At 46.2% G+C, this 24,492-nt stretch overlaps 1 protein-coding gene across 2 annotated transcripts; it reads right to left on the bottom strand.

The window, feature by feature from the left end:
- Window positions 1–52: 52 nt before the first annotated feature.
- Window positions 53–23,051, bottom strand: eif2ak4 (eukaryotic translation initiation factor 2 alpha kinase 4). Of its 2 annotated transcripts, XM_078289363.1 has the most exons (39): window positions 22,769–23,051; window positions 22,534–22,649; window positions 22,023–22,125; window positions 21,777–21,950; window positions 21,582–21,662; window positions 21,320–21,474; window positions 20,771–20,871; window positions 20,473–20,630; window positions 19,761–20,299; window positions 19,265–19,380; window positions 18,128–18,282; window positions 17,556–17,995; window positions 17,394–17,466; window positions 17,218–17,307; window positions 17,004–17,126; window positions 16,316–16,420; window positions 15,992–16,055; window positions 15,803–15,882; window positions 15,510–15,611; window positions 15,358–15,408; window positions 14,995–15,231; window positions 13,937–14,012; window positions 13,426–13,547; window positions 13,055–13,104; window positions 12,672–12,840; window positions 11,920–12,036; window positions 11,697–11,762; window positions 11,421–11,591; window positions 10,994–11,128; window positions 10,699–10,815; window positions 10,100–10,228; window positions 7,026–7,112; window positions 6,628–6,740; window positions 6,475–6,533; window positions 5,740–5,843; window positions 5,135–5,203; window positions 4,206–4,250; window positions 3,154–3,269; window positions 53–1,635 (listed from the first exon to the last, which is right to left on the bottom strand). In XM_078289363.1, exons 1-39 carry the CDS (start codon window positions 22,895–22,897, stop codon window positions 1,578–1,580), a joined length of 4,995 nt encoding a protein of 1,664 aa, XP_078145489.1. In that variant the 5' UTR covers window positions 22,898–23,051; the 3' UTR covers window positions 53–1,577. The 2 variants fall into 2 exon arrangements, 1 of the variants encoding a protein (XP_078145489.1); XR_013507280.1 differs by lacking the exons at window positions 53–1,635; window positions 3,154–3,269; window positions 6,475–6,533.
- Window positions 23,052–24,492: the final 1,441 nt, after the last annotated feature.

Genomic DNA, 24,492 nt, shown 5'->3' with positions numbered 1-24,492 from the left:
AAATGAAGAGGCGACTGTAAAAGCTTACGCAGTTCTTTGTTCTTCTATGTGTAAAAAAAAAAAAAAAAAAAAAGTAGTTCAAATTAGTAGGACAGAAGAGTATCTTATTTATTTTTTCACATAGCTTTATTTATTAATACTAAACTATAGTTTGAGATGGGTTTTTTTGAAAAATGAACTTTGGTAGCCAAAGCTGCTGTACATTTTAGATATTGTAAACCATTTACCATTTCTATCTGCTTTATTCTATACGAGCTTATTTATTTCACTGTTGCAAACCCTGTAAATATGTTTCCTAGATGATGAACTGTAACATTTACACTTATTTTGAAAAATAAAATGTGTGAACCAAAGCTGACCACACTGATGATACTTGAACTGGGTGGTGGTTTGGGTGGTGGTTTGGGGGGTGGGGGGGGGGGTGGGGACAGTCCACTCAAGTACTGTGATATCATCCAAGATGCTATCTGTTAGTGGTTTGGACATCTGGTCCCGGCCTTGTGCTCCCAATGGGAATTAGTTTTCTCTTAGTTCTCCTAAATCTTATCATTTTCTCCCTTATCTCAGTTGCACAAGCAGATGTGTTTAGCGCTGGTGGGGTGTTTTTGAGTACTGATGAGGAGCGAGGAGGCAACACAGACCTCTCTCATCTCTCCAATGGCCTAATAAAACACACTGGAAAACACCAAGCCACGCAGACCAGACCTGGCAACCTGGATAATCCTCAGTGCAGACTGTGCCGTTGTTTCGACTTGTCTGTCGACAGCTTGCTCATAAACTTCAAGGTGAGGAAGCTTCTCCGGAAGGATCAGTAAAGCAAACATTAGGGTCAGTTTCCCAGGCCTTGATTAAGTCTAATATTGCACCACAAAGCCTGCTCCACTCGCTCTATCAAAAGTAGAAATATTTGACTCATGTCTTTGGAATTTCCCAAAGAATCCTAACTTTGAAGTAAAAGTTTCGCAGCATCAGTCTGTACGGAGCAATGACAGGGGTCATGGGTATAAATTACAATAATAAGGATAAGCACTAGCTTATGAGGTAATGTTCAATATACAGAAGCTAATCCTCAGGGTCCAAAGGGCTGCATTGTTTATGAATGCAATCATTCATTGTACTCGCATGCACACTTAACCAATAAAAAAATAAATAAATCACAGTCCCATGAGGGAAAAAAGTGATTTATTTATGCTATCCATACCATCACTGTTTAGAAAAGTAAAATTGTTCTACTGACACATTGTACTCATGACACATGATCTCCAGAAGAAAGCCCTTTCTCTTTCAAATGCAACAGTTATATTAAGGCAATCAAGTCCAGTAAACTTCTCGTCTACTTTGTGTGATGAAGAGCACAAAACACCGGAGATTTTGGAGTTTGGGTGAGTTACCATTCAACATGGTAAAAAGAACAAGTACTTTTGTCTTTGGAGTCCACACTTTCCAAAGGGAAAAGGTATGAAGCTGTCAATGTTCAAGCAGAGACCGGTATGCTTAAGGTTGAAATGAGCCGCTGAGAATCTATTTAGCCCAGAGCATCATGGGACATCTCCCAGGCCGGTGGAGCACCTTGGTTTTCAGAGGAGGATCTTGTAGTAGTCGTCCTTGTAGCTGTACAAGACCACCAGAGACACCCTGCAAGAACACAACATGTCAGTCCTAAGATTTAACAGAACATAAACAGAAAAACATTATGGAGAACTTCCAAATGGGACATCTTGACATCAGAGTGACTACTGAATTCACCCAGCAGGATATCCAAGAGGTTAGAGAGACCAGTCCGCCTGAGAGGCCACAGGTTCGAACCCTGCCAACTGCCAATGTGTGTCCATCTACAGCCATGTGTCCTGTCAAAGTGTCCAAGTAACTAAAGCCCTATCTGCTTATTCAACTCAATCTGGATAAGAGCATCAGCTGAATGTCTGAAATGTAAAATCAGACATTCTTGAGCAGCTTCACCATAGGAATTCTTTACTAGTATTCTGTATTTTGAACAATTCATCATGGAAACAAACACACCATAATCACTTAGTTTATTGGTACTCTTGGGTTTTAAAGCAGAGCGCTGGGGCAGCAGCTTATGAGCCTGTTTTGAAGCGGCACACAAGTGTTTGCCTGCAGTAGTTTGTCTGAAAGGAAAGCTCAGTGACTGTGAGGCCCCTGGGACACGTTTGGTTTATGGTCCCGCTGCAGCCAGGTGACCGCTGTCTGCAGTGGCCTTTGGCCCACTCATCTGGCCTCTGCTGCCAGCGCCCCACATTTAATGAAAACAACCAAACAAACACATAAAAACACCCGCTGAATATATCCATTGTTAGCCAGCCTCTGTGACGCTCATTTATCAGTTAAGACTTTTCCCTCAGTGGCAAATCAAACACACAGCACAGACAGGAAATTAAAAACAACTGCTCTGGAGGGGCGGACGGGAAGCCAGGGAGAGTGGCTTTGATTTCTTTTGTTGCTATCCCATTCATGAAAGAGAAAATCCGGCGAATCCCTCACAGGGCTACTCTCTATGGGCATTCACTAGCGTCACAACACTGGAAGCCCAAATAGAGAGGATTTAGCGTAGGCTTTGAAAAAGAGTGCTGCCTGGGAGCTCGGGAATATTAACCGCTCTACCCGCAGCCACAGTAATGGCTGGCGTTGCCCCGCCCCCTGCACTGCAATCTCCATGTCAATCAACTGGGGTGTTAAGAGCCAGACATCAGAAGACCAAACAAGGCAAATCCTTCTCCAGGTTTCACCTCAGGAAATGGGATCAGCTGAGGATTTGATGTTCTGCAGGCACTAGTTATCCCTCTAACAGCTCCTTTTGAAGACCTGACTGTCACTCTTACACCTGGGGTGTGTGGGCTCGGCCAGAGCTTTGGAGTGGCAGCTGCCCCTAAAAGGAAGTCTGCCTTTTTAAAGGGGTCTTTAATGTATTCCACTGTTTGCCTCAGGTTTCATGTTTTTTTTTAAAAATAAAATAACGAGTCAGGGCTTGACTGGGGCATGTGGGAGCAAGCGGAGGTAAGGCTATGGGGTTTCCTCATCCTCTACAAGGGGTTCTACTGAGATGAGAAGCCTATGTCGCTTTGTTCGGGGAAAAAGTCGGTTCTGGACTACACAAACACGTGCACAGACACATCACCACACACACGCACGCACCTCTTAACCATTTTGAAACGGTGGATCTCCTCACAGATGGACTTGAGGTAGCGCTGCTTGGGGAGACGAGACAGCAGATGCTTGACGCTGATGTTGAACTGCTCCTCGCCATCGAACTGGGGAGACGGAGAGAGCGAGAGGTAAAGCGAGAAAGAGTAAAGACGGGATGACAAGATGACAAGCCATCGCGAAGACATCCGCCAGAGCGGCTGACATCAAACAAAAGGCTGGTACTATTTAGCTTTACCATGTCAGAGCTTGTGGAGCCGAGCCTCTCCAACATCTGCAATAAATGGCGTCGGGTATGAAAGATTGATCTGCGGCTTCGGAGATGTACATGCTGTATATTTTTGCATGTCAAGTGTGGTGGAGCAAGAGAGGGTTTACAGAGTTCCTCGGTCCCTCGCTGCTAGTGTGACTTGGGGCAATTAGCCACATTTGAAGCAGGCTTTTCCTGCCGGCCTGGCTATACCCACTGCGCATTGTCATGTGTTTTATATACTAAATGTGTTTTCTTTGACACGTGTGCTGCGAGGGGGCCGACTGTATAGGTGGCCCATTCATTCGTGGAGGGGAGGCTTTTGCTTATATAACAGTGGTGTTAAGAGCATTTTTCATCTTTCTTTATGTTTCTTAACACCATATAATTGACGTCCTTTTTTTTCCTCCCGCTGATGGAAACCAGGGGGTTTTGTGAGCGCAGTCCTGGTCAGGAGTTTGGAATGTGAATATTAACACCTCTTTTGTGTGTATTTTGTTAACTGTATGTGTGTGTCTGTCTGTGTATGAGAGGCTAAGCAAGAGGCTTGTTAGCTGAAGGCAGGTTAAGACTCTTTAGCTGTAGTCTTGCTGGCTGTGGAACACGGCAGGGGTGTTCCCTCGCTCCACTCCTCTTCAGGCCAGACTGTACGGAAGGAGACGGGATCCCCTCTTCCTGTCCAGGATCTTGATCTCTCTTGGCCTACCCCCCCGCTCCGCCCTCCCACCGTTCATTAGGATGTGGCCTTTTATTGACTCTGCAGTGTTCATGATAAGCCCAATAGGGAACCAACCTCTAGAGACAGGAAGTTGATGAGCGTTTCCTTCTGCAGGTCCACCTGTGGGCGAAAGAATGAACAGGAGGAGGGTTATAATATACACAAAACACAATGGAACCTTATCTCACACGACAAGAAGTCCACATACTGTACATAACACAACATACAACACATTTCCATAGGAAGTAGCTACTTGTTGTCTCATCAAATACCACATTCTTAATCTAGTACAAAATAACAAAATAGCCACTGCTGCTCCACCGGCAATTTGGCCCACTCTGACAGCAGAAAATTGCATATAATTCCACTTTCATAATGCTCTCACCAGGCCTGAAAGCACCGAATGTCCCTTTTGCAGGAATGAGTGGGACTAATGGTCCTTTGTATTTGTCATGGGAAAATGACTACTGTTCTGTTCCATTCTGACAGGCAGACAGGCAAGCAGGCTGCTGACATGTGACGAGGCCGACTCACAGGCCTGTGTAAATACATACCGGTATCAAGGTGATTATGCCTGTTATGTTTCAATAACTGGTACTTACTGCTGCGCTGCTGATGCGATCCAGACGCCGACAGGGATGACAAATGTATTTTGGATGGGATGATTTACTCTGAGAATATCTCGCGGTAAATTTACTACGAAACCACCAATAAACTAAGTATGCCGGCCATTTAGATCCCTTCCCAATGACACGCTGGCTGCCTTCTGTTTTGTGTTTATTGTTCTGCAGAGACTGGAATGGATTCGCAGTAATCTTACCTCCAGCAGGGGGTTTCAGTGCGAGGCAAATAACTACAAAAGGGCTGCTCCCACTGATGTTTGCTATTTCAGCTATCAAAACCCCTTTGCTCGTTCTGCGATTTAACACATGAATTCAAGAGATAAGGTGGGAAAGCAAGGAGGAGGGGGGGGGGTCAAAGGGGTGAACAAACAAATGACTTACTGCCAGGACTTCGATGTCACTGCTCTTGTTCTGCAAATTGCTACCAAGATTCTGCAATCTGGTTTGGATCTGGAAAAAAAAAAAGAGAGAAAGAAAGAAAGAAAGAAAGAAAGAAAGAGGGAAGAAGGAGGGAGGGTGGGGTGGGAGAAGAGAGTAATTGCTCCCATGATCAAAATGAAACAGTGGAAAACAACAAAAAAAAAAAAATTCATCCTCACATGCAATCCTTCTCTGTGCAAGCCAGTGGGCTTTAACAGTGGCCTGGCCTCGACTTACAAGCGACATGTTCTCAGTGACAAACGCTCCAGTGAGACAGAGAGAGAGACAGAGAGAGAGAGACAGAGAGAGAGAGAGAGGGAGAGGGACACTGGGAGAGAGAGAGAGAGAGAGCGCAAGAGAGAGAGAGAGCGCGCCTAGATAGTTGTAATCAATTTCTAATGAGACAAACGGAGCAGGAGTTCCTGGCAGAGAGAGCGAAGTTCCATCTCTGAATTCAAATCCAGAGACTGTACTGTGGATCTCGTGGTTCGCTACGTGACTGGGCCTGCCTCTGTGTGTGTGTGTGTGTGTGTGTGTGTGTGTGTGTGTGTGTGCCACAGACTGACCTGAGTCTCATAGCGTCGTCTAGTGCTGGAAGAAACCTTCTCTGGGCTGATGACATTCACATTCATGTTCATGGTGCTGCTGCTCCCATGCTGCTCCGATGAGCCTGCGCACGCACACACACGCACACAGACACACACACAGACACACACACACACACACACACACACACACACACACACACACAAACACAGGAAAGGACTCACTACCATTTCCACATTTTATCCAAATATGGGGCTTTTCTCGTTTCCTACTAAGCTGTTCCTACAGGGAATCACACCCCAAACTCCCTCACACACACGCACACACACATACCAGCGAGACGACAGTGAGAGATGCCCTTGTTCAACCATTATTCAGATGCATTAGAAAAGTTTGCTGAATCAATGTGTCTACCTGTGTGTGTGTGCCAGAAGTGGTGTGAAATCTAACACTTGAGCTTATTCTTCTGTTGCACTCACTGTAAGTCGCTCTGGAGAAGAGCGTCAGTTAAATGCCTAAAATAACACTGGGATCAGTCACTTTGCACCTGATGTATTTCTCACAAAGTTTTGACTCATAATTTAACACTTTTACTGCATGCAGAGTCAAACATACCGAACAAAGCAAGACTAAAGGAAAACAGAGTTTGATGCTGCAATAAAGCTTTAAGGTTGCCAGAGTATATATGCTCTACATAGCTGACTGGTGTAAATAACATGGTGTAATCAGCCAGGTTCCTGGGGGTAATACAGTACCTGAGGTGCTGAGGAGGGATCCCTTGGGGTTCTGAAGAGCGATGCTTTCAGAGATTTCTCTGGTGGGGGGGGCAGACAGCATTTATAAGAACAACGTGTTTATTTCTTTACAAGCAGACAGCTTAGCGCCACATTAAACAGAAACGTCTTTACCTGATATTTCTTTCCTCGAAGAATTTGGTCCGACATTTCTGAACGATGTGGTCCACCAGGTCCAGCTCTGGAATTCGTTTCTCAGACTGCCTGTCCTTCTCAACGGATTTGACCTGAAGACACAAGAAGACTTTCCCACATGCTGCTGCATTCTGACTTCTCATTATCCTCTCTTACGCAAACAGTTTGGAAAGCAATACGCTCTGCAGTGAACTCATAGAGCAGGTGTTTTCTTTTAGAAAGAAGGCATACTAAACATTACATTTGACACATTAGTGTAACGGCTAGCCTGTTGCTGCCAAGAGTATGTAAATTAGATTGCAGATCTTCATGCCTATGTATGACTAGAACATACTGACCAATACTACAGTCTCTGCTGTACTGTGAGGATGATTTACCTTGACATAGTTGCCCTCCTTATCAGAGACCAGGGCCATGCAGGTGATGCCAGCTTGCCTGCAGTGCTCCAACAAAGTCTCCTGAGACTGAACACACAAAATGACACAGAGCTGAGTTACTTTCACTGGTGCGTTAAGGGTGTAACAGTCAAACTGGATGGGCTTCCATTTGTTAAAAAGCATGGTTTTCCAGCAGGCGCTAGCAATTACTAGCTGTATCACAATGTTATCACAACATACGAGGCAAGTGAACCTTTCACCACTTGGATTCCGGTGCGTTGGCTCGATGATAAGCTCTCCCTGGGCTCCGATGGTGGGGCTCCAGGATGCTGACAAGAGCGGCCGTGGGGGGGGTGCAGTTCAGCGGGAGGTGTTTAGTGAGCTGGGCTCGGAGCTGTCTGTCCGTATTTCTGAGAACTGGAAACGCTCTGCTGATTTAGTGGCGTGCTGAAAGCTGGCCGAGCTCAGGCACGTTTCACCGAGGAGTTTTCATTTTCCCCGTCACTCGCTAAAAGAACCGTGAGTCGTGTTCTACAACACGGCAGGAATTTCACACCGAAAGCGGCAGAGTGGTCCATTTCACTCTGCGACTGATGTGGTCGCCGAGAAAGTGTGGAAAAGGGATGGCTGAGATATCACCTGGCTACAGAATTAAAGTTGGAAAATAAAAAATGAGAACGTGTGCGGTGGGAACGCTGGACTCGTGGCCTCAAAAATTCTTCTGTAGCGGCAGTCAGTCAGTTAGAGGGGCGAAAGTTTTACTTGGAACGAAGATAGTGTGGACTGGCCCGGGACACAGGACCAAAACCAATGTGTACCCAGGTAATGCATTCAAGCATATCAATGTGTGTGTATGTATATGTATATATGCATGTATATGTATATATGTGTATGTGGATGTCAACCTGATTTATTCTCATCAAATACAGCCAGACAGTCTCATCCGGCTCCTCTGCTAGACGAGATGCAGAACAAACCCTGCACTGTGCCACAAGTGTGCGTGTGTGTGTGTGTGTCGCTTCATCTCTCCATCGTTCTGGCCCTAAGCTTCCTCTTCTCTCACAGCTTCCAAGTTGAGAGAGAAAAAGGCAAGCCGTCGCCTCAAGGCAGCCGGGCAGCTTTGGGCCATATGCCGCTCTTAGCTGACCGCATGTGGAAGGGGTTTGCCATATTTGGCCAATAAAAGCTAAAAGAGTGGAACCGTCTCCGGAGGATGAATTAGAGCTTACTGCAGATTCAGTCCGTTAAAAGGCCAGCATGTGAAAGGTGTTAACAATAGAGTAGCGGGGGGGGGGAGCGACGGGCGAGAAGCTCTGAACAAGGTGTTCTCACCGTCTCACCACTGGTCAAGGCACAAGCCTGCATACATAATTGCAAGAACACACACAAACACACAAACTGGCAGAGATAGCCATAAGGCGACGCTTTACAACTCTTGACATGTTGGAACGTCATGCCCCTCGTTTCCTGCCAGGCCGAGCCCAAGCCAAGCTTTCTTAACTGCTTTTTAGGGCTCAGGGGAAATGGAGGTGGCCAGTCATTTATGTCCTGTGCCAGTGCATTAGACAATGAAGACCGGAGTAACAACAGAAATAAAATGAGGAACTGAGCAAAGGCAATAGGTTAGAGAGAGTGAAGGCGAAAGACAGAGAGAGGAAAAATGAGGAGTGTCAAAAAGTGGGCCCTGTGAGAGAGGAGCTGTGGGGAAAGTGCTTTGCCAGGTAGTGAGGGGAAAGCCAATGGAGCACAAACACACGCAAACACACACAAACACAGGCCTGGGATCAGTTTGTCACATAAACATGAAGAATGTGACAGAGGCATGGCATCAGGAGTTTGGGAACAGCGGCGTCATGGCACTTCACCGGGGAGATAAATAACTGCACTTGGGGCAGATTTAAGCTCGGCTATTCTCCAATCACAGTGTGGGTTTCCCTAACAGCAAACAGATAATCAATAAAATGTTATTGCAAACTTGTCTGACAGATGATCTATGCTTGAGTCAACTATTGCAGAAACGACTCCCCACTGTATTGCTCCAATATGGCCGTTAAGCCTCTATCAAAGGCAACCACAGAATACAGCCCATTCTCCAGGATGTTTACTACTTCAGATACTATCATGACAAGTCCGTTGCTGGGTGATGAGCGGCTTTTTCCTACTGGCTGGGGAAGAGCGGAATGCAAGTGTTGCCCTCTGTAGGAGGGATGTGTTTACTGCACAACAAGCAGTGGGAGGATGTGTCGGATATCACCCTTTGTACACAATGGCTGATTCCCATTGTCTGGATCCGGGATCTGCCTGAGTTTAGAAATGCAACAACCAACAGCAACAGTGAAGAGCTGTCTGTGCTTCATTTAGCCAAGGGTTTGGGTTAGGCTTGATTCTTCTGGGCTGCTATTGGACTACTAAGTTTTGAGCACTTGTATAGTGAATTTTGGCTTTATGCTTGCCTGTTATGTGATTTCTGCTGTATTCTTGCTTATATACATGCTGACTGTCGGCCATTTTTATGTTTGTAATGATGCTGCTTTCTTGGCCAGGTCTTTCTTGAAAAAGAGATTTTTAATCTCGATGGAACAACCTGGTAAAATTTACTTTAAATATAAACAAAGTCTAAACAAATAAACAACAAGATGTCCCCCACAAAAGATGCAGCACCATCTTTGGGCCAATCGGTGACAAGAAATAAAAAATATCAATATAAATATAATTTTTTAAATATTGTCTGGAAAATATAACGAGAAAGAACCGTACAAGCGTTTTTTTGGCACACTTGTTTCTTACACTGAACTTTATACATGTACAAAATGTCATGACAGTTGCTCAATAAAGACAGGAGATGTGCTTGTTTAAAGTTTTCAATTAATTTAAGACCACAGTTAACTGTAGTTTTGTAAATGCCAGATCTCAATCACAAGACTGACCCAAGTCTCGTCAAACTTGAGGCAGTGGTTTCTGAGATATTGCGTGCGACTAAGGCACACATGCTCAGATGAAGACAGATCCATATTCCCCGGCCACGATGAAATCATGCAGACAGTGAGTGCAGGTGTATGATGCAGGCCGCTAACCTGTGAGACGTCGTAGGCAATGTCTGCTGAGACGCCGGCGCTCCACAGCTTCTGCACAACGTTGATGGCTCTGGACATGGAGGAGTGGCCAACTGGGACCACCAGCACATCGCAGGAACTCACTGGTGGCTGATACAAAGAACAACAGAGATGAAAGGGCTGTTTCCGTCAAGCAACGTTGAGATATTCACATTCAAGCAAATGCCCAGAGTTGCAGTGAACTGCGGTAAAATATCTGTGCCCTTAGGATAGTAATAAATCTCTACTAATGAGTCATTTGAATGCTGTATGTCTGTCTGCCTTCAGCCCTATGTGCAGTTCCCTGTGCATGAGACGATACCGAGGCTAGAAGTCACTTCATTTCACATTCTGAAATATAAAAAAATGATGCTTCTCCTAGAATAACTCAGCGGAGTCAAGAGTCACAGTGATCATAGTTATTAACATGTTTCTAAAAGTGGCTGTGTGGCGGCTGACTGCAGTAATAAGGCATCATTAAATATGAAAGTCTGTCTGCTGCTCCCTCATTATAAATAATTATGAATGTCAGAACACTGTGTGTGTGAGTGTGTGTGTGTGTCTGAGTGCGTCTCTCTCACTGGCTCCTCCATGTTGGCCATGGCAGCACAGACTTTGTCCAGGGCCACACTGGCCCCGACTGCAGAGGGGCCAGTGGGGACCGGGGTGGTGGAAGCTGGCCCCCGAAACTCCAGGATCTAACAGGACAGAGAACAAAGTGTCATAGTTGATAATGAGTTGATAATGAAACACAGGGAGAAGAGCTGGGTTTGGGTCGGAAAAACAAGGCTCAAATACATGTATGTGAGGAACACAGTTAAGGGAAATTGGTTCAAATGGCTGGAGTCTGGATAAACAAGTTACAGCACAACCTACCAGGTGATCGTAGCGTCCTCCAGCGGCCACTATGTCCGGTACAGTCCGCTTACGCTTCCTGATGAAGGCCACAAACTGGAAGATGACCCCAGAGTGGTGCTGCACCTTGTACACCAGGCCTAGGTTGACCACCACCTATAGAGGGGGATGAGACATGAGAGAAAACCTTTATTTATCCAATAATTCAAACTGGCAACCTCTGAACCAACAACCTTCCAGTCATAAGCCCGCTTCTCTATCCTCTACACCACACCCTTCCTAAGCACCTCACACCCAAACATCTACAGTGATTACAGAAGTGAGTAAGATTGTGATGTAAGATCTGGACACAACGCAAAACACCCAGCTCCCACTGGCCCCTAAACGCCTCACGCCCCCCAATCGATCCAAGAGCCAACTCCAACCACCTCCACACAACCCAAATCACCTGCAGCTTAACTCCCAGCCTGCGCAGCAGCACCGTGAGCTCCTCCAGGTCCTTGAGGCCCTGCTTGGCCAGCTGGGTGACGGCGGTCTTCTGTTTGGTGAGTGAGGTCAGCAGCGGCGCCAGGTCCTGCAGATCCCCCTTCTGCTCTATGTACTTGTAGAGCGTCTGCAACTGGACACAACAGAGGAGAAGAATCCCGTTGTTTAAGTGTGTTCAAGCATAACTGCATGACGGATTATTTTTAACAGAAGGTTCATGACACCAGTGGACACTTACACTGTTGGTAGACAGCGACAAGTTGCAGAACTTTGCCTCTACCTCACGTTTGGTCAGCTTTTCGCTCTGGGGGGGAAATACAGAAACAGAATACGGACCGTAGAAATGAAACCACTTCTCTGTTTGGTAAGAACACTACTGTATACGGCCGTACCAGCGTATATCAGCAACAGACACGCAATGTGGATAACATCTGTGATGCATGTGTGTGTTCTGCACCGACCATGGCGTCACACAGTATGCTGGAGGCCTGGCTCAGTTTGTCCTCGGGGACCCCGCTGTGGAGCAGGACGGCCTTCAGCAGGCTGGTGTGGTTCAGGTAAATGTGATAGTTCCTTTCCTGCGGTCACAAAAACGCACGCAAACACGCCATTAACCCTCTCGAACGCAATTACAGCTCCCCGCCGAGCCTGGAGCACTACTGTACAATGAAGGTTCCAGTGAATAATGACTGTTGTGTCCGGCTGCCCTCTCATTCAGTCTGACTCACATATTCTTAAAAGCTTTCGCACAAAGAGCTGGGTGGTGGAGAGGATCGAAAAACAGGATCTATGAGGGATCAAGCAGAGGCCAAACCCTGGGTTAACTGGGTTCTCACACTACATTCAGGGTGAACCAGGACTGGAAGACTGACGCAGAGCTAGGAGCGTGTAGACAGGAAATGGATTGTACTTGGACGGGGGGAAGGAAGTGGACAGAGCTGCGCATAACAGATTTGCAATGTCAATCTGTCAGGCTGACACATATGATGGCATGCGGTATGATAGGAATGTGAGCGGAAAGTAAAAGGGAAAAACCAACAACAATACAGGGTGAGAGGGTGACATCGGCTGGGGAAAAATAAAGACAATGAACATGCATGCAGCCTATCAGGAAGCAGTACTGTCTGAACCTGAATGGAGACTGGACAGCACAGCACAGTTTATCACGCTCAGTATGAAGAATGCAATCCACAGACAGGTCCCTGTGTCCAACCTGCAGTGCGGGGAATTCCTGGACTATTTCGGAGATGGTGTAGATGGTCTCAGCGTCGGGGAGCAGGCTGTTGGTGATGGGCGTGATGATGTCGAAGGCACACTCCAGAAGCTCCCTGGGGTGCGCCCGATCCAGCTTTCTGGGGCGGAACACGCGCTCGATGCTGTACCTTGGAGAACATCAGACACACACACCAATGTCAAATGGGAATACCATAGTTAGTACCTTACAAATGAACTTATGCATTGCTATCTATTCTTGTTTTATCATGTGAAAAGCACTTTGTAACACCATTTTGAAAAGGGCTATTAGCTTAGTAATTATTATTAATATATGACAGAGCGATATTGGCATAAAGATGTGTTGAATCCATTTCACTTTACCTCTTCAAATTAATGATGTTATTGCGGGCCACGAATCTCGCGAACGCCATCTGAAGAGAACAGAGAGTTGAGAAAACAACATTGGCTGCACTTTGTATAAGGACAGTCAGTCAGTGCAGACCAGGCTGTAATCAATCACAGTGTGGAAACAACCATTTAGTCCTCGGGGTTTCCTGAGGTAGCCGGGATCTTAAGGCGGCTGCTGATTGCAGGCTCAGAGTGTGTGTGTGTGTGTGTGTGTGTATATGTGCGTGTGTGTGTGCGTGTGTTTGCATGTGCTGATGCAAATGGCTGTGTAATTAGTGTTTGTGTGTGAGCATAGACATACCTGCGTGTGTGTGTGTGTGTGTGTGTGTGTCAAATGAACTCACGCGAAGGTCATAGGGCAGTGTAACCAGCATTCCGCTGTGGTCCATGAAGCAGGCCAGCTCGCTGCCATCGTACAACTTTCTGTTCCTGGGGAGGAGCAGGGGGGTCTGGAGACGCACCGCACCTGAAGATACACACACACACACACACACACACACACACGTAGCATAATGTTTTACTGCAGCATCTACATAAGATAACATAACCCTCACCCTAAGGGAACTGATGCATGCGAGCAGATACAAACTGAGCATAAACAAATGTGTACAGCTGGACGTCATCAGCGGTGTGTACAGAAATAACGCTGGCACCTGCACAGAATCCCTGCCGCCCAACAGTGAATGTATTGTTCAGCCATCAGTCACTGCAGCAGATGGTAATGCTGGGGCTCCTGAGACGGGCTTACGACGGGTCAGGAGTCCAAGTGGTTTGCAGCGGAGAGTCAACAAGGCCTCATGTTCACACGCACACACACACACACACACACACATTAAACAAGCGTAGTGTACTCACCGTGCTTCTTGAAGATCCTGCTGATTGTTTCGTACACATGCTGCTGCAATTTGGCACTGTTGAAATTGAAGCTGCCCTGGAGGGAGACCAAACAAACAGGCTCTGTTAGGGATCGGGAGACATCGATTAAGCACTAACAGGCCTTCTGCTGCTCTGTTATACGGACCAGATGAGTGAGGCGCCACAGGAGGCTCAGAGGGTTTTGGTGCAGCCATTCGTATGTCTGCAGTGACATCTAAAGGTAGAGAGGGGAAATACCCGGGTATGATCCTCTGTTTACTATGAGTCCAATCCAAGGTAAAACGGTGGGATATACAAAGACTCTGAGCCACATAAATCTCAACTAATCTCAACACTGCACTCTTTTATTTCAGTTTCATTCACTCCAGCTGCTCAGCTCACGTAGGCTTACAAGACACATATTATATGTGTGTATAACGCATATGTTCCTTCCTCCATGTACATTGCTGTTTTGCCAAGGCTTGACAGTTTAATTTGCCCCATAACTCCACATTTTCTGAAACATATCTCCAGTCTTTCTTTTGTCTCACCTGAAAAGACATGAGCAAAAATAGTATAATCATTTTGCTATGAAGCTTACTTCTACGCTTAACATATTGCACAATATGAAGTCAAATAAATCTAATTTCTATGTCTCCCAGATCACATAGTAGACAAATTCTGTCCTCCTCTGGTGTAACTCTGAATCTTCCTGTATTTATAGCTAATGGTAATGTATCTGACCTTAACTGTGCACAGAGAGATGTTTGGCGTATGGTGTGACATATGGTTCTGATGTTTTTCTTAATACGACATGTTCTTGGTTTAGTTTTATACTAAATATCAACATACTATTGTTCTGTACAAAAACAGAATACATTGTTTTTCAAATCCTGTATACCACAACATGGTCTATTTCCATAAATAAAAATCTAAAGCGCTCATACCAGTCCTGTGTTCAGTCCAGCACAGAATTGGTACAGCATGGGTTCATGCGAATAACAACCTTGCATTTAATCCACTATCAAAAGCATGGCCAAGTCAAGCGGTAGCCATACCTTGTGTAGGTCGATGTCGTAGGTGTAGTCCATGACGGGCGAGTTGTGCTGGGCGAACAGCTGGCCCACCATGGTGCGGTAGGCCTTGCCGTTGACGTTGGCCATGGTGTGCTGCAGCACCTCGTGGAGCTCCGACTCCTCCATCTGGGGCGGAGGCAGCAGTTCGCTCTTCAGCAGCTCCTGGGCGGTGGGCCGCAGCGCGGGGTCGTGGTTCAGCAGCCACACTATCACCTTCCTCTGGGGAGAGCGACGGAGAGGGTAGGGGAGGGGAGGGGTGGAGAAAGAGAGGCAAAGGAGTGAAGTAACAGATGGGAAGAAGTTGCTCAAGTCACATATCAAAGGCTGAACTGCAGCCGTCCTCACCTGCGTTCCGCTCTCGAACTCGGCGAAGTCCTCGGGGAAGTGGATGGCCTCCTGCAGAGTGAAAAGAGATGAGGTCAGTAACAAGCGAGTTCCAAAGCCCCCCGCCCAAATTACCTCCCCCTGATTGCTCCCAGTCCTGAGCCAGGACCCACCGTGCGTAGCTGGCTGAGGACAGAGATGCGCTCGGCCCCGGTGGTCATGGGCCGGTAGGACATCTCAAACAGGATGATCCCCAGGCTGAACAGGTCCACTTTCTGAGGCCGGACAGAGAAGACTGGATGAATACCAGACACTCCAAAACTCAATGCTAAAGTAAATGAACACAGCGAACTTTGGGATTTGGGGTAGCGATGACTAACAAGGACAAACAAGAGTTAGATAGAGGCCAGCGGATAAGGTTAAATTACATTTGGCCAGAGTAGATAACCATGGTTTGATATGGTACCTGGTTGTAGGTGGCCTTGGTGTTTCCTTGAACCTCTGGGCTGACGTAGAGGGCAGTGCCAACCATGCCAGTCATGTTTCCTGGAGGTGACAGCAATGCAAAAGCAACACAAGGTGTCAGGGAAGAGCTTAGATATCAGACAACACAGAGTGACCAACATCATGGTGAATAGATTTAGACTCTGTGCACCTGTTGGGTCTGATTTGGCCATCATAGCAGATCCACTCTCCTCCACTTCGAATTTACCTGCAGCCTGGGAGAGATAAGCACACGCAAGCATCAGCGCCTTGGAGTCTTGTTTCTTCATTAAGTCTTCATCAGTCTTTACATAGCAGCAACAAAGGCTGAAGTGAATAACGCAGTATCATTGACATAACTATTAAGCAAACCAGCAGCTACACTGCTCCAATACTCCACATAAAAACCTTTACATGAACTCCACACCACAAGCAACCAGCGCAGCCTCAGTCAGTAGGACGGAGCCGTTGACTGTTAGCCGGCACTAATGCATACCACATTAGCGGGATGGTCTGTAGCCAGGCCAAAGTCTCCGATCTTCACGTGGTCCTGGGAGTCGAGGAAGATGTTGACAGGCTTCAGGTCTCTGTGAATCATCCCCTGAGTGGAGAGGAGGACGGATGGAGAGGTCTGCTCAATTATGGGTAATTAAAAACACTGGTGAAATTGGGTCTCTAAGTGTGAACCCTGCTGTTCAGGGGTGCCTCCTTGACATATGGGCTTATTAGTTTTAAGAAGGGCTGGAAACTAAAATCAAACACTGACAGTAAGAAAATCCTTGAAAACACATCTGTGTAAACATGGTTATGAAATACTGGATTTCCAACCAGGTGACAACCTGACGAAAGATTGAAGGACGGTGAGTAATTTCTGAAGGGAAGATTATGTCATTAATTTCCATTTTGTACCTGGCAAAAAAATTTGCCTGGACATTAGAAGATGAGGAATCTAGTTCACCTCATCTGGTTGTCTGCACTTGGTCTCGCTAAACTGGACTTGACACCTTAAATCTTTTGCTCCCTCTTCTCTCTTTCTCCATCTCTTTAATCTCAACTTTTGCAGCATTGCCTCACACCCTGAAACCGACGCTGAACAGCCCTTCACATTCTTGGGAAGGATTACAAATATTACAACACAAACACATCTGCTCCACACACACACACACACACACACACAAACACACCTGCTCGTGGATGTAAGCAAGGCCGTCCAGTATTTCCCTGAAGAGCCTCCATAACCGGCTGTTGTCTTGGTGCAGGCCTTGGTCTATGGTGTCTCTTAAAGTGCTCTTTTCACAGTATTCCATCTAGGGAGAGCAGAGTGCATGGGTTATATGTCAGACAGAGACCTCTAGTGGTGAATAAGGAGCATGGAAATAAATCAATGTTTGCCCTTACTTGTATATACAAGTAATGTGCTATGAGGAGAGGCCGTTCTGAGTCTGTGCTCTCCGTTGTGTCAGTCACTGGCCTTTTGCTTGGCTCAACCTGGAGGATAAAGAAGCCATTTAATGCACTGTGTAAGATACACACACTAACATACACAAACAGGTGGAGACTGTAGGTCTTCTAACCTGGGATAACTCGTCTGTGCTTTCATCGCCATTGTCAAAGATGATGTCACTCTCCGAGTCATTATCCGACGCCCTAGATGTGAATAAAACACAGCCGGTGAATTAACAGGATTTTGTGCGGGAAGAAATCGTGCCTGTATTACCCCACAAAAAGAAACTCACAAAAAGGAGGCACAGAACACTTCCTCTTCGTCGTCATCCTCGTCATCCTCGTCGTCGCTCGACTCGCGTCTGCTGCACTTGGCGCTGGAGGACCTCTCGATGGAGGTGGACCATTCCACGGAGCTGGCCAGGGCCGCGGGCGGGGCGTTGTCCTCCACGTTGTCGGGGAGGCCCAGCTCGTTCAGGCCCAGCGGAGGCCCTCTCCCTTGGGCCGGCTTGTCGGCCGTGCTTCTGGGCTCGGAGCTGTCGGTGAGGCTCAGCGCCCCCACGGAGGGCATCTCGTGCTTCTCGATCCACGCGTTGTAGTAGCGGACGATGTTCTCGTGGTTGAGGCGCGAGAGCAGCGTCACCTCGCCCTTGATCCGTCTGAACTGCTTGCTGGCTGGGTTGACCTGGATGCGCTTCACAGCATAGTAGCAACCGTCCAGTTTGTTCTGAACCTGGGGGAGCAGGAGAAGGCGAGTGGATGAGGCAAAAAGGACAGAGAAGAGAGGCATGCAGAAATCATAGCCAGCTTCATAGCAAATGCAATATCAAATGCCAGTAAAACTGGCGTGTGAAAAAGAGTGCACCTTAATAACGGCGCCAAATGCTCCTTTTCCCAGCAGCTGGAGCTCCTCAAACTCGGTGAAGTAGCGGGAAACCTGCCTCTGCACCCCGGAGCTGAAGGGAGCATTGAGGATGTGGCTCCGAGGGATGACCGACGACGCAAAGTCCACAGCCAGGTCTGGGAGATAACAAAAAATACATGAATAAAAAAACTTTATGAACACTGACTAAATATATATGTCTACACCAAGAGGGACAGAATATGGACACTGTCTTTTTAGCTTGAGGAAGTAACTTGAGTTAGGACAAAGGGTAATGTCAATCTCCTTGGTAACATAAACTATTCAATGCAACCTCTCCTTGTTAACTTTTTGGTAATTCGTAATTTTTAGAGAAATAAAGATATTCAAATCACATTCCTTCTGTCACTGTTGTTGCTGTAAACCGGGTATAATACACCAAGCCATAGCAAGTAACAAGACTCTAATGTGCGATGTCATCCAGATGTAAAATCTGAAGCTGCACCATTAATGACAGAGAATGACTTCTTGAATGTTCAACTCCTAGACTGTAGGGCTGCAACTAATTACTTTGTTAGCAATATAACTTCTGGTGCGCCCCGGTGGCTCACCGAGTAGAGCGCATACCATAAGGCTCAGTCCTGTCTCTCTCTAACTATCTCCCTGTCAAATAAAGCATGAAAATGCCAAAAATAAATCTTAAAAAAAAAGCAATATAACTTCTAATCTAAAGGACTAAATTACAACTGAAAAAAAAATGCATTGAAAAGCATTTCAAGTTTTATTAACATACATTTACACCCTTACACCCTTTTTTTTTTTCTCCTTCTTTTTTGGGGGAGTATAAAAATAGTGATTTACACAATTGATGACAGTGATGAATTATTGCAGCCCTAAATGTTACAATGATGATTTTAGTGATGACTAAGATCTGAAGCAGGAAATGTATTCATAAACCTGGAAATCCCCCTGAGTTCTCTCACAGTTTCCCTTTCCATCTTCTCAGTGTATTCTTAGTGATTACAATGGCGTGACATCACAGATTTGAGGTCGGGACCAACTCTTCTCTCTCATTTATATAGTATATTGTATATATTATAGGAGACACAGTGATTGTTCATGAATAAAATCTGAAATCACCTTCTGGACTGTTATCCTGGTACTGTGGCAGGGCTTTAGGCAGTGGAGGGATGAGGAAGGAGTGGTCCAAGAGCTGCTGGGTCGTCCAGCGATCAGCATCATTCAGGCACACACACCTGTAACACACAAACACATACAGTACAATGGAAAAATCCTACGGAAGGTTCCACAGTGCGGTGGTCTCTGTATGAATGAAGCTGTCATTCAACTAGAACAATCCTGCTGTGGTCCATTCTACCTCTGGCTGGTCAACATCTAACCCACACTGTGTTAGTGGTGTGCATCCTGCCACCAACAGACAGGCAGACATAGCAAAAGCCAGGAGAAGGTCAGAATACTCCAAATGAACCTTGAAGTTTGAAGTTTATGACATTTAGCATGAAGGGGAAATAAAGAAGTAATGAACTGCCACCACTAAAAAATGATAACAGCCAGGAATGGAAGCCTAGCCAAGCTCATGTTCTAAGAAGTTGGTTTGGTGTCCATCCATCCGTACCTGTTGAGGAAGTCCTGGAAGTCAGCAGGCAGGCTGGATGGCACCGTCACTGGATACTCCTTCACCTCGTTGCCCTGGCTCAGAGCCAGCAGCATCAGCCCCAGGCTCCACACGTCGCCCTTCTTGCCCGTTTTCGTTGGCATCGCGGTCTCCTCGCAGAAGCGCACGTGGGCTTGCTCAAAGATGTCCTCTTTGCAGATATCAGCCAGTCTCTTTGATAAGCTGTAATCGGTCAGTCGGACATTTCCCTGGGAGTCTAACAGCACGCTAGAGGGCCCCAGCTGTTTGTGGACCACAGAGTTGGAGTGGAGGTAGTCCAGGGCGGCCAGGAGCTGGGCCGCATGCTGGCGGAGCCTGTCCAGAGGGATGGGGGTGTGGTTGATCAGGCTTTGGTTCAGGTTGGTCCCGGCTACATGTTCTACCAGCAGGTTCACCACCAGGCAGTCCTCCCTCTCGCTGGAGGTCAGCGCCTGGTAGTGCACCAGGTTCGGGTGCTCCAGCTTCAGCAGGGAGTTCAGCTCACTCTCTGCCCCATGGATCTGCAGAGGAGACACAGTGCAGGTGGATATGTTTTAAATGATAGTTTTAGGCACAATAAGGATATCAGGTACTTTGGGTCTTTCAAAGGCACTAAAGTTGATTCTACTAACCCTAACGGACACAAATATATGGTTTAACTTTTATAACTCCGGACTTCTTCCTCAATACTTGCCTGCTTTTTGCAGTTCTCAATCTTGCCCTTCTCCTGGCTGGTGAAGAACTTGCCCATCTTCTTGTTCCAGCGTAGGGACCACTCATAGATCACAGCAAAGTCTCCCGAGTTGGCCTCAAATCCGTAATAAACGCTACAGCCGAGCCTCTCGCTTTCACCTGTCAGAAGCATCAACACAAACATACAAATAGCTTACTAGGGCCGACAAAACGGCGTCGCATCAGACTCAGCAAAGCAGACAAAAACGCAGAACACAAGAAGCAATCTAAGTGGAGGCATCTTCTCAGTCAGGTCTCACCTATGCATTTCCCTCTGTGGACAACAAGCTCCCCAACTGTGCTGTTGCTGAAGTGAAGAAGCTCTTGTGAGTGCTGGATGTCTTCATTGACCGTGTCACGTCTGGTAAAACAGAGAAAACTCATTGAAAAAGCATTACAACAGTGCTGCTCAAACATGGTGGTAAGCAGTGTATGAAATTTAATTTTTGCCTCAACTGCCAAGGACTGGAAAACTAAAATAAAATTCACCTGCCAAGAATAATTTTCACTTGCTAATTAATACCCTTACTGTTTTCAGTGCTATTTCATGTATAGAATCAGGTACTTTGTGTTAAATTAAAACTTGCTCACTCACTTACAGTATAGATCAATTTTGTAATTCATCATGAAGTGCAACAAACTCAATATAATGGAGGCATTCAAATGTTATCGTCAAGTGTGGCAGGTGAATCTTTGATTTACCAGCCAAAGACAAACTTTACTAGCATTTGATGTTTGGTAAGTGTTTATTTCAGACCCTGGTGGTAAGCGTTTTAGGTATGATTGTGGTCAGTATGTGCGTTCCTTACCTGTGACGGGTATTCGAGGTAGTCCGCCGCCGGTTACCGGCTCCTTTCTTGAGTTCAGTCAGTTCAGGTGGAGCTCCAGTTGAGCTGGGTGGGCTCCTCCCCAGTACAGTTGGGGAGCTAGCAGCGACCGGCTGCTCCATACTCTCAAGCCGCTCCTGTGAATATAAAGCCACACAACAGGTACATTACAAACATTATTACTTTTTTGCGGAGATCAGTAACAACCGTATTCATTTATGTGAGAACTGTGTAACTCAGGCACCTGTTTGGCCATTTCCTTCCTCCTCCTCTCCTCGCGTTTTTCGTCCTCTCGTCTTTGGATTTCAGCCATGATCTCTTTTTCCTGAGAAGATGAAAAGGACCACAGTGAACATCCTATTGAACAAGCACCTAGGTCAGCTGTCGGAGCTGTGCACTGACTCCGATGTGTGTGTACGTGTGTGTCTTCCTTCCTAACCGTCTCCTCCTCCTGCTTGCGCTGCTGGTCCAGCCTCTGCTGCTCCTGCAGGGCCAGTTTCTCCTGCTGCCTCCGCTGGTTCTTCAGCATCTCCTCATGGAAGGAGCGTGATGGAGGCTGGTTGTGCTCACTCAGGAAGCCCTGCACATGGTCTGCCAGCTCGTAGATCATCACCTAGGCAGACGGGGAATTGTGTTACTGCTGGTCTGTGTGTATGTGTGTGTGCTTATGTGCATGTGTCCTCACCTCCCCACATCGCAGTGTTGCCAGCTTGGCGAGCTCGGTCTGAAGGCTCTGGAGGTTTTCGTTTGAGAGACCTTTGGCATTCTTCAGCTCCAGCTCCGGAGGCCTGTTGGTGCCCCAAGATGTGAAGTTACCAAGAGTAAATTATCACTAACAGCCACTGAGATGGCTCCAGCCTTATATCATATTCTGGTTATTCTGTGGATTTTGTTTATGTTTTTTCCAGTTTTTATCAAATGGGATTTTCATTTGGTTTTTGTGCAGTTTTTCCATGTTCTTCATTGAGAGTCTAAGGTTGGGGAGGGTCGTTGTAATTTATTGTGTTACAACATGGGCGTGTGAAGCCATTTGAGACTGTAACTGAGGGCTAAACTTGACTTGACTATTCTAATGGCAGCTGTTGCCATCCTTCATACTTATGAGCAGTTGGCTTATAAGAGTATGGATACCTTGCAGTGCAGTGGCAATATTGGCACATGAGAATACATTACAAGGGTCAAGGGTCAATACTTACACATCTGGATATGTGGGCGGGCATTTGACCTGCAAGTCCACAGTCACGTAGCATTCCTGTCCGTTGCTCAGCCCATTGGGCCGCAGGCAGAGGTACACCTCTGGAGGCCTTTTAATCTGGAAATAAAGTAAACGAACCTTCGATTGGTGGAAATGATCACATTGGCTGGATTGGCTTACTGTATTAGTTGAGGTGACACCATGAATTTACTAAAAGGCGATGCATCGATCTCTACCTTCCATGGGTCTTTGTTCCGCGAATCCTCAAAATCATCCCCGAAGATAGACGCAAGCGCCTCTAGTTCATTCTCCTGCTGAACAGTGTAGTCATCTGTCCCATCTGTTGGAGTGTGCTGACTGCTCATTCTTCTGCCTCACTACATGGCAGTCCCGTCACGCTCACACCCCTCGAAAACTAGGAAGCGTTCAGGCGGGTCGGCTGCTGCCGTCAGAGCCGCCTTCAGCTGGCTGCTCACTTCGTAAACTCAAACTCCTCGAGGAGACGGAGTGTTTACTGTCCCGAATGATCCTACAACGACTAACTTAGCACGTTGAACAGAGGCGATAGGCTACCATAACAATGCTGCGACTGGCGCATGCCAGTTGCGAGTTCTGTCGCAGGCGAAACGTCATCACGTTGCTGTTCCAAACATCGTCTCTAGCGGGCAGTAAAACACCTAAACTGATCTAGAAAGGCATTGGCTCTCTGAAATACATGGATTTGACATGTATAGCACTATGAATTTGCTTATTATAGCATTTGTAGTTCATTTTGAAATCATTGAATAAAATTAATCTGTAAATATGAGAGAGCCTGGCGTGGATAGCCACACAGACTAAAAACTGACCAGCTCAAGGAAGCCACAATGAGGGTCACTATGTCCAAAGAATGCTGATCTAGCATCACTGCTTAGGTCAAATGAAAGGCAGATTCTGATCCAGTAAAGGCTTATCAATGCAGTATTATAGTAATGTTGCAAGCTCTACAGTATTTGTAGAAAGTGAGTAGAAAGAGCACTAGATGGTGTGTGTGTGTGTGTGTGTGTGTGTGTGTGTGTGTGTGTGTGTGTGTGTGTGTGTGTGTGTAAAAGTGCAACTGGAACTTATCAATAAGTTACTGGAAGTGATCTTAAGTTGCAAACCATGACCTTTGTTTAAAAAATTTGAAGATGGAATCAAACTTATTGATGAAATATTGATTAATTGATATGCAAAATGGATATGCAGCTTTTTTGGAATGAAACCCTTCAAATTCCATTCACATTCCATCTTTGTATTCTGTGGGATATTTTCACATATACAGTATGTTCCATTTTTAAAAAAAAAATAATTTTTAAACACTTATAGAACATCCACCCCCCCCCCACCCACCCCAAGGCCGCAGACAATTCCTGACATGTACATTGTTAAGCAGTGTTTAGAATAGGAACATTGTACAACATTATGCATCAACGAATCCAACTGGCTATCTCATGTGTATGTAAGTGTGTAAGAGAAGATGACATCAAGTGAAGGGTATGCTTTCGACAAATTCCATAAAGGGGACCCAGGTTTTAATATATCTATCCCGGGAGTTCTTTCGATTATATCTCAACTTCTCTAATGGAATCATAGAGAGTACTTCCTTAACCCATTGATTAAACGAGGGAGGTGTCACTGATTTCCATTGGTATGTTCCATTTTTAATAGCCGTAGAGCTTCAAAGTTTGAGAGGGGACACTGTCTCTCACTGTTACTTGGTAGAAAAGCGTGATCATAAATCACAACTCCTTTCTCTCATACAATATGAATCCAATCTATTAAATCCATCTCCTTTGTCATGCAAATATCTGCAAGATGCTTATGAGCTCTGCAATACAGAACACAGTGTGGGTGTGATGGAAGGCTCAGCCCCTGCATCCAGCACCTATCTGTGGAGATAGAGAGGAAATACCACTATAAATAGGAGGCTCTGGTGTCT

This window comes from Centroberyx gerrardi, chromosome 17 (assembly GCF_048128805.1).
Source record: "Centroberyx gerrardi isolate f3 chromosome 17, fCenGer3.hap1.cur.20231027, whole genome shotgun sequence".
NCBI classification, from domain to species: domain Eukaryota; kingdom Metazoa; phylum Chordata; class Actinopteri; order Beryciformes; family Berycidae; genus Centroberyx; species Centroberyx gerrardi.
The sequence above is the reverse complement of the archived record's forward strand: the minus strand, read 5'-3'. Positions and strand labels throughout refer to the sequence as shown.